Raw genomic sequence first — 14,502 nt, 5'->3', positions numbered from 1 at the left:
GATATAGTGACAAGTCTATCCGATAGATTCGTAGTCGCCGGCGACCTCAATGCGAAGCACGCTAGCTGGAACTGTCAACGCCCCAATCGGCAGGGCGATAGGCTTTTTCTTAATTCTACAGGAAACGGATACGTCGTGATGGCCCCTAGGGAACCCACACACGTACCGGATGCTGCAAATCAACTGCCTGACATATTAGACATCGCTCTGGTGAAAGGTCTCACAACTAGAGCGAGACTAACAACCCTGGATGATCTTCCGTCCGACCACCTACCGGTGATAATAGAGATCATGCACCCAGTCGAACTCTCCCCAACCGCTGAGAAATTCAACTACAAGGCGGCAGACTGGGTGTTCTTTCAAGACCAGGTAGCCGCTACGCTTCCACCACTCCCCCCTGAAGTCACTCCGGCAGGGATAGATAGGTCAGTTAGCGACCTGACGGAGTGCATAAAGAAGGCAATGGTTGCTGCAATACCGAAACGGTCTTCACAACCGGGACGGATGCAGCTCCCAGCCTATATTAGAGACCTAAAGATCGCCCGCAATAGAGCAAGAACATTGTGGAAGCGTACTAGGTTAGATGAGCATAGAATAGAAATGAACCGCTTGCGCAGGCGGATCAGTGAGGCGGTCCACGAAACGGTCGTGGATGCTTGGAAATCCAAGGTTGAGACGATGGACAGCAGAAACATGTCAGATGTCTGGCGTGTATCTCGAGCTCTGTCCAATCCGTCTCAATCTATTCACCCATTAGTAGTCGGTCCAGATGTCACGGCCTTTACTCCTGAGGAGAAGGCTACCGCACTGGCAGACGTTCTAGAGACCACTTTTCAACCCGTGGAACAAAATTTAAACTTGCCCCATATCAGAGCTGTTGAGGAATCGGTTCGAGACCTCCTTAGCAGGGAGCCGGAAAATGGGATACGACCTACGAACACCCACGAGGTCGCCCATTTCATTCGTCGCCTCGGCCCTCATAAGGCCGCAGGAGCCGACGGTATCCAAGGAATTATATTGCAGCATCTCCCAAGGTCAGCTATGAAGCGCATAGCAGAGATAATTAATAACATCTTGGCTTCCGGTCACTATCCCATTCCCTGGAAAGAAGCTCACGTAGTTCTCTTTCCAAAGCCCGGAAAGGATAAGACGAATCCAAGCAACTATAGGCCTATTAGTCTCCTCAGTTGTCTCAGCAAACTGGCGGAGCGGGTCATACATAGACGCCTCACTGAAGTAGTATTGCCCCAAATCAGGAACGAGCAATTCGGTTTTCACCCTGGTCGTTCCACTACACTCCAGGCACTCCGCTTGACGGAGGACATTACCTGGGCTATGAGCACGAAGCGTGTAGTAGCTGCAGCTTACCTGGACATCGAGCGAGCATTCGACAAGGTTTGGCATGAGGGACTCCTCGTTAAGTTACTGGGCATGGGAGTCCCAGATGGAATGATACGCCTCATATCTAACTACCTCCGAGGCCGTACGTTCAAAACCCGTGTAGGCACTAGTTTCTCCACCCCCCGTGAAATTCACGCAGGAGTCCTACAGGGTTCCATTATCGGGCCCATACTTTTCAATATATTCATTAATGACCTCCCGTTTCGCTATATCCACGGCAGAAGTAGTCATCTGTATATGTATGCAGACGACACTGCCCTCTTGGCGATGGGCAAAACCTATAGATTAGCGTCCCGTAGATTACAGTCGATCTTAGATCACCTCCAGCCGTGCTTCCACGACTGGAGAATCAAGGTCAATGTAGAGAAATGTCAGGCCATACTCTTTTCACTAAGAGCGAGGCTCGAAGACATGCCACCACCACCCACACTTTTCGGACGAGAAATGCCGTGGATGAACCAAATTAAATATTTAGGGATCATTATGGACTCTCATCTCAACTTCCGAGATCACATCCAATCCCTTCTTCGTAAGGCCAACGGGCTGATAGTTAGACACTATCCCATTCTGGCGGCCTTAACTCCTGACAACCTGAGGGTAGGACTTACCATGTATAAGGCCCTCATTCGCTCTGTCATTACCTATGCCGCACCCGCATGGGGGTTTGCGGCAGTGTCCCATCTCCGTAAACTCCAAGTTGTCCAAAACCAGGTGATTCGACTCATTACCCATCTCCCCCGAGTCGCCTCGAGAAGAAAGTTCCATGATGAACTAGAGTTGCCAACCATAGACGAGTTCATTGCTCGACTGGCTAGGAACCTGTATGCGGAAGCTCGTGCTAACCCCAACCCGCTCATATCTGGCCTCGGCCAGTATGATCCTAGGTTACGGCGTAGATACCAGACAGGACCATTAGCTATACTATTGAGACAGGAGGACAGGGAGGCTGGCGTTACTCCCAGGTTTTGGTAGCCACGACTCAACTCCATGAGACTCCTTGGATAGTGCAACCGCTGTAAAATGACCTTGTCTTAACTGGGCTAAACAAAATCCCTCCATAACTTATCTACATTGTTGATCGATGGAAATCTAATAAAGCCAATTGGCTAGTATATATCCATCGATTCATAGAGTCATTCAACCTAAGAGCCAACTGGCTAGTCTCTGATATTGAGACAACTCATCCTGCCTAAGGTTTTTCCGTGGTTTTCCTAAGGCGCTAAGACAAATGTCGGGATGAGCCCTAAAAGAAATGGGCCACGGACCTGCATTCATATCCCCATGAATCTCCCTAATTAACAATTACATCTCTCCCCCCTCTTCGCAATTGAGCCATCATATAGCCAAATGGCTGGTCTCGAAATTGAGACAAATCAACAAGGCTCATGACCTCCTACATAATAGCCAAATTGGCTAGTCTCTCATATGAGACAACTCATCCTGCCTAAGGTATTCCGTGGTTTTCCTCAGGCGTAAGACAAATGTCGGGATGAGCCCTATAAGAAATGGGCCACGGACCTATATGTCCTTCCCCATATATACTCCACCTTTATTATAAATTATGTATGCCCTAGTTCAGATAATATTAATAGTCTATTAAACATACGAGGTCACTCAATAAGTCGCAAATTGAAAGGACAGGGACCTCTCAAATTGCAGCTTAGATTTCACGGCGCTTCTTCCGACGGCCTTCACCTGCTTTGTCATCGAACAACAGATGACGGCGTCTTGCCATCCTAACGGCAAACACCAGCCAACTCCACCTCGCCCCGTTCATTGATCAATTGATCAATCTCAGCCCCCCTCGCGTATGTGGTACCTAAGAGGTTACGTCCAATTTCGGCTTCCCCTTCAAAATTTTCTAGAGCTCCTTCAGGGGAGCAGCGTAACCCGGAGTGAGACTAGTGGCCAACAGGCTTGGAGCTCACATATTTAGTTTTGTACAGCCCCCAACCCCTTGCAAGGACGCGTTTTGCGTACCTTTTAAATTTTCCTCCCAATTCTCCTTCGATTTTTCGAGACACAGGATCAGTTGCCTCAGGTACGCCGAGAAGAGTCTTGCGACCTCGGATACCACTCCACTGAAGATGTCTGCCGCAGTTGCAGACGAAACGTCTGGTATAAAACCAACTAATAGACCACGGCCTCTCAGCCCGGAAAATGAATCTACAACTTTAAATTAGTCTCTGAAAATATTGAGAATAGGAACTAAGTTTATATGACATTTTTTGCTCAAAATGTCTTCAGAAATAAGCTCCGTAAAGGACGGTAAATCCTCGTGAATCATACTGTATGTAATTTTATGTGGTATCTGTTTAAGGCGTGGATTGACACTATTAATAAAATTCCATAACTTTATTTTAGTGATTGGAAAAATTGTGCATTATTATTTTTCTTTCTCTATATCTCAAAACGGCAGCTGGGTAGCTCAGTTGGTAGAGCAGCTGACTACGGACTGGAAGGTCCAGGGTTCGATCCCTGGTGGTGACAGGATTTTTTCTCGTTGCCAAACTTTCAGAATGGCCCCGAGGTTCACTCAGCCTCCTATAAAATTGAGTACCGGGTCTTTCCCCTGGGGTAAAAGGCGGTCAGAGCTTGGTGCCGACCACACCACCTCATTCTAGTGCCGAGGTCATGGAAAGCATGGGGCTCTACCTCCATGTCCCCCAAGTGCCTTCATGGCATGTTACGGGGATACCTTTACCTTTACCTTTACCTTTTTTATATCTCAACGCATCACATAAAAATTCCTCCATTGAATTAATTCCTCCATTTTATTCATTCGATAGACTGTAATATATGATAATTTAAACAGTATAATGTCAGTTTTAATTTATTCATATTTTTATATCCAAAGCATACCCTATACAGGGTGTTTCAAAAGTGATGACAAAGAATTTGAGTATCTGAAGTAAAAACGGAAAGAAGCAAAAATGTTCCATTAAAAATGGATCCGCAAATTAACAGTTTACAAGATAATGTCATTTTGTTCTGGTTGGAGCCGCCAGTGAAACGAGTACTGTATAGCTGCAACATTCATGCTTTGTATGTATGCCGCACTCTCCCATACAATTTCCTTCTAATAAGTGTGAGACGATATCTGAACAGACGATATGGTGAACAGTGGTTAGGTAGAGGAGGAACTGTACCTATATTACCGGATTTTTGTGTATGTGGTTATGCAAACAGCCTAGTTTACACAACAGACCTGAAGAATTGCAGCATTGGATTGTAGATGCCTTCCAGCAAATGAAAAATTATCGAGAATTGCTCGAGCGCATTCTTGGGGCTTTGCGGAGAAGACTGAACAGATGCACTTAAGTGCATGGTCAGCACTTTGAACACCTGTAAAATTCTAGTTAACATCTTCATACTCTGTTGTACGTTGTTTATCCACAAACTTCACTGTCGTTCAAACAAAAAGTTTCTTTTGTGTATGATTAATCATATTTCTGTGGTGTTGAAGCCAAAATTATGAATTTTACTGTTTCCTGATTGATGAATTAATTTGTTGGAATCAATACTTAGTATTCAGCGGGCTCCAACCAGCACAAAATGGCGTTATCTTGTAAACTGTTATTTTGTGGAACTATGTTTACTGGTACTTTTTTTGTTTTCGCTTCGTTTTTACTTTTCATCCTTAATGTTTTAGGCTACTGTCACTTTTGAAAAACACTGTGAATGGAGGAATGAGATTGATTTAAAAGTAATATTGCAGCATTTAACATTTTATCGATTCTATTTTGTACAATATTTTCTCACAATTCAGAGATAGTGTTAATTAAGATATGAAATTGCTAATTAGATTCCAAGTCTGACCCCATTTACGGAGTTTGTCAGTTGACACAGAGGAGCTTACAATGAATTTCAAAATTAACATTGCAAAAAAAAAAATTGAAATACGTTGATAAAAACGGAAAATAACTGCTTGTGTATATGCTATTGTTACCATATAAATAACTCCGAAATATCATGACTCAGTATTTAATTATAATTATAATTTGTGTCATCTTGAAGCTTATCTGAAGCTTATACTTTTCTCTCCATTGTTGAAAAAATTTAGAACTGGTGTCTCGCTCCGAAAAAGAGGCCAGTCACTTCAGTATTATGAGTTTTGTAATAATTTCGAAAATAAGGGATGGTGGATTCATAAATTTTCTTTTCTTCGGAGTTCACCTCAGCTGATTGATGTGATGAAACCTCGAACCTCGAAACAGAATCTATAATTTCCGTTATGTTTTCTTCCTGTTGATCAAAACAAAATCTATCCTGTGGTTACTGCCACTCAGCTACACAATGGACCTCCTCATTGACCTGTAAGCCTGTGCTTCGAAGGGTATTGGCAGTCATGGTTTCATCAAGGACAATGTTTACGTACCTCCACTTTCAGCGACGTTGGTCAAATTGAGAAAGCGCATTAATACAGCAATCAAGAACGTCACAAAGGACATGCTTGAGAGGGTTTGTCAAGAATGGGATCACCGAATGCCGTATTATACTTGGGGCTCACATCGAGTGCATGTAAGGACAGTATAAAATTAAAACTTCCCTCTTTCAAGTGGTGGTAAGATCATGTATTTATGTTCAATATTGTTGAAAATATAGCTTTCTGAATTCGTCCAATAATTTGTCGGATTTGGAAGCATGTCAATTCTTGAGGTTAGGAATCTTTACCTTTATTGTGCGTTGGTACATTTCATAGATAACTGGATTAGGAATTAGAGATGAACAGAATATTGCTGGAAGTAATGGCAGTGTTCCGACACTTCCAGCAATGTTCCGACTTGGTGAAATAGAGAGATCACTAATAATGCGATCGTGGATAAATAAAGAACTCATTCTAAATACAAATATTATATTAATCGTCGCTGATTATGTCTGATGAAAAGTATTCTATTTAATGACTCATACCTATTTTATCTTTGTTGATTTGGGAGTTTCATACGATTTAATTTAATTATTTTTTAAATATTAGTATCTTAAATCCTTTCTCCAGTGAATTATGTAAATTTATTTTATATCTTCTTGTTAAAAAATAAAAAAATTAATGTTTGCAACTCTGTTTCATAACGGTGACATTTGACAATAGATCTATAGTTTGTGAGTTCATTTAAGTTCTAATGCGTAATGAATGAGAAAGACTTTCTTTGAACATATGATGTTAATATTCTTATGCAAAAGACCACATGTGATAGTGTTAATAAAATGATTTGTTTTCCTGTTATTGGAATGCATTATCAACTGGTAAACATACGGAATTATGTTTCTAAATACTTAAATGTAACATAAGAGTTAGGAATTTTTGTGAAATATAGTGCAATATTTATTAATTAATTGAATCAAGTTTAATGATTCCGCAGGAATTCTCATCATTACTGAAGTAGCAATACCAGTTTCTTATTATTTTCACCATCATATTCGATTTCATTGCATTCACTATTTTTATACAGTATAATCATGGCTGCATTTAATCTGTCATAATTGTAAAAATTAGGTACAGAAAACTTGTACAATCATGTGTTGAATGTTAGTGTGTTATTATTTTTACTGACTGATATTTTGTTGTCATCATTCAATCGTGGGAATGACTTAGAAGAAGTAGATTGATGAAATCTGCCACCAATAGCCAACAAATTCTTGCACTTGTAATGCTTTCATAGTCTTGTTAGGCTTTCAGTAATATTATGTAGAGATTAGTTTATCATTTTATGATAATTGTGCTATGTAAAAGTGAAAACAGAGACGCACAAACATTGTTAGTAAATCTTTCTTTAATTTCCCTAAGATAGTTTCACTCAGAAAATTCCTGGTTCCAAATGAAATCTTTCCTTTAAAATTATATTTAAATTGATTCGGTACATTCCATCACATTAAAACGTTAAGTAAACAAACACTGTTTCAGCACATTGGCTACTTAGAAGCGACTGTGGTGACTCTGGGAAGTTAATTAACAGTTATTTATTGCTCCAAAACTGTGCAGACATTTGGAAACAAACTAATTCGAATGTAAGAACGAGAACAAATATTTTTTTCAACGTAAACTTGAAGGGTTAAAGCAATGTCAGAATACGTTGGTGAAAAGTGCGAAAACCGACAATGAAAATGCTACAGAGGCGTCATACCGGGTGGGTTACCTCATAGCACTAGTAGGGGAAGCTCATAACATTGCAAAAAGTTTAATTTAAACCATGTACAATTCACATGGCAACGTGCTTCTTGGAAGAACAGCACAAAAATAAATTTGAAACGGTACAGTTGTCTAACAATACCGTCTTATTGAGGAACTTTCAACTGATATAAAAAGACAAATTAGTGTCGCGTCTTAATAAAACGTTTGATTTTTCTTTACAACTTGATGAGTCAACAGGCGTGGCCGGTTTAGCAGTGTTACTTGTAATTATATTGTCAGGTACGTTTTCGAAAACAAAATCGAGGAAGATCCGCTACTCTGTAAACCTTTTGGAAGTCACACTACTTTCTTCCATCACCCCCAATTTGAAAGAAATTTTTGAGACGAGAAAATAACACCATTCTTCACATTAGCAATTTGAATGTATTTTTTTTTATAATTATACACGTAATTACTGAAAAAAAATACACGCAGTTTATAAATATTACTAAATGTTTATGAACTTATAGCTGTGCATGTTAATTAATGTAGTTGAAGATATATTGTCGATGTTAAATACATATAGAATATAAATATGGAGGCATATTAAATTTATATCTATATTATCTAGCGATTAATTTAATTTAATTTAATTTAATTTAATTTAATTTAATTTAATTTGAGGATCCGTGAATCTTTTTTCGAGTCGAAAGAGATCCGTGATGAAAAAATTTTGAGAACAACTGAATACGTCATTAGATAAAAAAATAAATGTGTCTCGTGGAATTCTCTTCCATCAAGACAACGCTCCTGTCCATAAATTCGCATTGCTATAAATGCAATTCACAATCTATTACCAGGCAGTACATTTCACTTAACGATATGTGTCAGAGGAAGAATAATTATTGTTTGTATGCATCTGAAGTCTGATTAGTGTAATATGTAGCTAATCGGCGATGTATGCAAGGGAGGGGAAAGGAACTGGCCACCCTACCCCATTATCTCCTGGCCTAGTTGCTTCATAAGTTGTGTCTGTTTGGTATCACTTGTGAGGTTCAGACCTGTTTTCGGACAGTTGATTAAACAATAATTAATTTCATCTACTCCCATGACCTTCCTGTTAGGTACTTTTATTTTCTGATGTCAAAACAATCTTACAAGCAAACATTCTGATGGGGGCAGATAAAAAAGTTAATTTTTTTTTTGTTCCACCATGTTAATAATGTCAAAAGAAATACAAATTATGGCCACTCGACCGCAATTACAAGGCCGTCCAGAAAGTGATTTTCGCTGGGGCCATTTACAAAAAAAAGCACAATTGCAGGGAAAGATTTATTGAAACATATATAGCAATTCTTGCGCTATTTGTCGACGTATCCCCCACTGGAATTGAGACATTTGTCATACCATGGGATCAATTTTTGTACCCTTATATTGTAGAAGTCTGCCGCCTGGGATCGGAACCAGTGTGTGACAGCCGTCTGCACCTCTCTGTCGATCCCATGATAGTCTATGACAAATGTCTCAATTCCGGTGGGAAATACGATGTTTCGTATGTTGAAAAATAGCTCAATAATTGCTTTGTCTTTTCCAATAAAATTTTCCAATGAAATTGTGTATAGTATTGAGTGGTCAGCATGATAAAATCTTCAGTCTCAAAACAGGATTTCGCTTGGTGGGCACTGGGCTTATATACTGCCGAAATTTAATGAGAAATTTCTTTCCCCAGGACTCGAATCAAGCCCTCATTTCAAGCATGATGCCTTAGACCAGACCTGCAGAACTGTAGCTCTTGAGAGCAACTGCTATACTCCCCTTTCTCACCCCACTCACCTTTTCTACCAGTGCGTTCATGACGTTCTAGTTATGCTTGGCTGCATTAACATTCATTCTCGCGGCGGCAGGTATACAATACGCTATCAAGAATTACAAATGAGCAGATAATAAAATTTTTAGGAACATACCTTTAGAAAATAAGAGAAAAATGAATGAGGGAAATAAATAAATTAAAAGACATATCAAATAAATTTTAAAATGTCTGTGTGCATATAATGTAAAAAGGTCTCCCTATGTACAGTATATATCGTCTTAATGCTAGTAAAGCCGATTAAATCCACTTTTTGTGTAAAATAAGTTAAGTACAGTCCCCGACATGTCTTTCCGTGCTCTGTATTTTATTAAAATGAAATAAGTCCGAAATGCTGCTTGCAGGTAACAAACCAATTACTTTATTTGAAGAATTTATTATGATTTTTCGTGCATTAATAGTTTTAATTCCTGTTTTTACAAAACTTGTATTACTGGTCTTAACTGGTTTTACTAGTAATAGGACGATAAATAAATTGTACGTTGATAAGTGAGTGATTGCTATATGACTGGATGTCAATGCTGTCATTCAACATTGTAACGCACTCCAGCCAAATAAATAAATAAATAAATAATGCGCCGCCGCTTTGTTCGCTGCTCCCGTACTGGGTTCCGTCCTTTTGTTGTAGTGGCTTCTTATCTGTTCTGTTTAGGACCGGGTACCAACACTTGTTTAGCTTTACGCCTTCTTCCTTGCGATTAAAGTTGTTGTTATGTTTATATATTTCGATCGCTTCTCTATGTAGACGGGGGAAGAAGTGCGTCGTCGTGCTTAAGATGTCCGTGTCCTTGAATTGTATGTTGTTATCGCCCTCTTGATAGGCATGTGCTGCCACTGCCGATTTGTCGATCTGTCCTAGGCGGCAATTCCTATTGTGTTCTGTCAGTCTCGTCCTGACGCTCCGCTGTGTAGTTCCGATGTAGACCTTCCCACACGAACACGGAATCCTGTAAACCCCGGCGGACAGCAGCTTATCTCGTTTGTCCTTGGATGACCTCAGCATGTTCCGGATTTGCTTGGTCGGCAGGAAGGTCGTTTCCACTTCATGCACCCAGTCGAACTCTCCCCAACCGCTGAGAAATTCAACTACAAGGCGGCAGACTGGGTGTTCTTCCAAGACCAGGTAGCCGCTATGCTTCCACCACTCCCCCCCTGAAGTCATCACTCCGGCAGGGATAGATAGGTCAGTTAGCGACCTGACGGAGTGCATTAAGAAGGCAATGGTTGCTGCAATACCGAAACGGTCTTCACAACCGGGACGGATGCAGCTCCCAGCCTATATTAGAGACCTAAAGATCGCCCGCAATAGAGCAAGAACATTGTGGAAGCGTACTAGGTTAGATGAGCATAGAATAGAAATGAACCGCTTGCGCAGGCGGATCAGTGAGGCGGTCCACGAAACGGTCGTGGATGCTTGGAAATCCAAGGTTGAGACGATGGACAGCAGAAACATGTCAGATGTCTGGCGTGTATCTCGAACTCTGTCCAATCCGTCTCAATCTATACATCCATTAGTAGTCGGTCCAGATGTCACGGCTTTTACTCCTGAGGAGAAGGCTACCGCACTGGCAGACGTTCTAGAGACTACTTTTCAACCCGTGGAACAAAATTTAAACTTGCCCCATATCAGAGCTGTTGAGGAATCGGTTCGAGACCTCCTTAGCAGGGAGCCGGAAAATGGGATACGACCTACGAACACCCACGAGGTCGCCCATTTCATTCGTCGCCTCGGCCCTCATAAGGCCGCAGGAGCCGACGGTATCCAAGGAATTATATTGCAGCATCTCCCAAGGTCAGCTATGAAGCGCATAGCAGAGATAATTAATAACATCTTGGCTTCCGGTCACTATCCATTCCCTGGAAAGAGGCTCACGTAGTTCTCTTTCCAAAGCCCGGAAAGGATAAGACTAATCCAAGCAACTATAGGCCTATTAGTTTCCTCAGTTGTCTCAGCAAACTGGCGGAGCGGGTCATACATAGACGCCTCACTGAAGTAGTGTTGCCCCAAATCAGGAACGAACAGTTCGGTTTCTACCCTGGTCGTTCCACTACACTCCAGACACTCCGCATGACGGAGGACATTACCTGGGCTATGAGCACGAAGCGTGTAATAGCTGCAACTTACCTGGACATCGAGCGAGCATTCGACAAGGTTTGGCATGAGGGACTCCTCGTTAAGTTACTGGGCATGGGAGTCCCAGATGGAATGATACGCCTCATATCTAACTACCTCCGAGGCCGTACATTCAAAACCCGTGTAGGCACTAGTTTCTCCACCCCCCGTGAAATTCACGCAGGAGTCCCACAGGCTTCCATTATCGGGCCCATACTTTTCAATATATTCATTAATGACCTCCCGTTTCGCTATATCCACGGCAGAAGTAGTCATCTGTATATCTATGCAGACGACACTGCCCTCTTGGCGATGGGCAAACCTATAGATTAGCGTCCCGTAGATTGCAGTCGATCTTAGATCACCTCCAGCCGTGGTTGCACGACTGGAGAATCAAGGTCAATGTAGAGAAATGTCAGGCCATACTCTTTTCACTAAGAGCGAGGCTCGAAGACATACCACCACCACCCACACTTTTCGGACATGGAATGCCGTGGATGAACCAAATTAAATATTTAGGGATCATTATGGACTCTCATCTCACCTTCCGAGATCACATCCAATCCCTTCTTCGTAAGGCCAACGGGCTGATAGTTAGACACTATCCCATTCTGGCGGCCTTAACTCCTGACAACCTGGGGATAGGACTTACCATGTATAAGGCCCTCATTCGCTCTGAAATTACCTATGCCGCACCCGCATGGGGGTTTGCGGCAGTGTCCCAACTCCGTAAACTCCAAGTTATCCAAAACCAGGTGATTCGACTCATTACCCATCTCCCCCGAGTCGCCTCGAGAAGAAAGTTCCATGATGAACTAGAGTTGCCAACCATAGACGAGTTCATTGCTCGACTGGCTAGGAACCTGTATGCGGAAGCTCGTGCTAACCCCAACCCGCTCATATCTGGCCTCGGCCAGTATGATCCTAGGTTACGGCGTAGGCACCAGACAGGTCCATTAGCTATACTCTTGAGACAGGAGGACAGGGAGGCTGGCGTTACTCCCAGGTTTTGGTAGCCACGACTCAACTTCATGAGACTCCTTGGATAGTGCAACCGCTTTAAAATGACCTTGTCTTAACTGGGCTAAACAAAATCCCTCCCCAACAATATCTACATTTATTGATCGACGAAATTATCATAGAGCCAATGGGCTATAGTATATATCCATCGATTCATAGACACATTCTACCTAAGAGCCAACTGGCTAGTCTCTGAAATTGGGACAACTCAACCTGCTTAAGGTTTTTCCGTGGTTTTCCTAAGGCGCTAAGACAAATGTCGGGATGAGCCCTAAAAGAAATGGGCCACGGACCTGCACTCATATCCTCATGAATCTCCCTAAATACTCTGAATTAATTAATAATTACATCTCTCCCCTCTCTTCGTAATTGAGTCACCATAAAGCCAAATGGCTGGTCTCAAAATTGAGACGATTGAACAAGGCTCATGACAATAAGCACCTCCTACATAATAGCCAAATTGGCTAGTCCCTTATATGAGACAACTCATCCTGCCTAAGGTATTCCGTGGTTTTCCTAAGGCGTAAGACAAATGTCGGGATGAGCCCTATAAGAAATGGGTCACGGACCTATATGCTCTTCCCTTATATATATTCCCCTTCTCTTGTAAACGACGTATGCTCTAGTTCCGAACCTATAAATTGTCTATTAAACGTACGAAGTCACCCAATTAGTCGCACTTTGAAAGGACAGGGACCATTCAAATTGCAGATTTAGATTTCACGGCGCTTCTTCCGATGGCCTTCACATGCTTTGTCATCGAACAACAGATGACATAGTCTTGCCATCCTAACGGCAAACCCCAGCCATTTTCTTCTCGCCCAGTCCCATGATCACCTGATCAAATCTCCGTCCCCCTCGCGTATGTGGTACCTAAGAGGATACGTCCAATTTCGGCTTCCCCTTTAAAATTTTCTAAAGCTCCTTCAGTGGAGCAGCGTAACCCGGAGTGAGACTAGTGGCCAACAGGCTTGGAGCTCACATATTTAGTTTTGTACAGCCCCCAACCCCTTGCAAGGACGCGTCTTGCGTACCTCTTAAAATTGTCCTCCCAATTCTCTTTAGATTTTTCGATTTTTTCGATTTTCGCCACAGGATCAGTTGCCTTAGGTACGCCGAGAAGAGTGTTGCGACCTCGGATACAACTCCACTGAAGATGTCTGCAACAGTTGCAGACGAAACGTCTGGTATAAAACCAACTAATAGACCACGGCCTCTCAGCCCGGAAAATGAATCTAGATCTATAGACTCCGGCCGTGAAAGCCTACACTGCAAGAAAGAATTGCTTGTTTACTGTGTCCCATCCTATTTATTTCCACTCGTCATTTCAATATTAAACCACATTTCAACGAAGTCCATATTAAGAATTATGGAATGCAGAAAACTTCGGGTAAGTTCATTATTACGAACTGTATATTGATTATATATTTATATACTGTAAAATTAAGGACGTCACTCGTTGTATTCATTTTGAATTGAAATTAATAGTGACTTTCAAGGTCCATTACTTAAATGCTATAAATTTATGTTTCCGTCGGTGATGATAGGAGGAGAGTTTTAGAAAATCTAAAACAGGTTAGGAAATCTAGCATAATTGTAAACCTTGAAACGAGAAAACGCATTATAAAAACAATGCATTTATTACAATCCTTTTTGAAAATTACATGCCGCCACTGATGGACCTTTGGCGACAAGAGAAGGTAAATAACCATACGCGGAAGTCGATCATCCCCAATAGAAGTGGAGTGAGGCTGACTTCATATTTCCCGTCCTTACGAGTTCTGCAGGCCTGCCTTAGACCACAACGCTACATCGCGGGACGTTTCAACAAAGGTGAGTAAATATTTCATCTAATCTTACGTTTTATTGGAGATTTATCCTTCGAAGTGGTGGAAAAATTCAAATATCTTCAAGCAACAGTAACAAATATAAATGACACTCGGAAGAAAATTAAACGCAGAATAAATATGGGAAATGCCTGTTATTATTCTA

The 14,502-nt window shown here is 41.6% G+C and overlaps 1 protein-coding gene across 3 annotated transcripts in view; it reads left to right on the top strand.

The window, feature by feature from the left end:
- The window catches only part of LOC138710896 (adenylate cyclase type 3-like), a 780,256-nt gene that overhangs the window by 751,577 nt on the left and 14,177 nt on the right, over positions 1-14,502 (top strand). For 2 of the 3 annotated variants that reach the window (XM_069842085.1, XM_069842087.1), the window contains exon 19: positions 14,206-14,343. In XM_069842085.1, the coding sequence (XP_069698186.1) occupies positions 14,206-14,343 (138 nt within the window). Of the gene's footprint in view, positions 1-9,239; positions 9,591-14,205; positions 14,344-14,502 lie in introns of those variants that run through there. The other variant, XM_069842086.1, reaches the window with a different exon arrangement.

The sequence above is a fragment of the Periplaneta americana genome, chromosome 12 (assembly GCF_040183065.1).
Source record: "Periplaneta americana isolate PAMFEO1 chromosome 12, P.americana_PAMFEO1_priV1, whole genome shotgun sequence".
Taxonomy (NCBI): Eukaryota; Metazoa; Arthropoda; class Insecta; order Blattodea; family Blattidae; genus Periplaneta; species Periplaneta americana.
This window is presented reverse-complemented; position numbering and strand designations above follow the sequence as displayed.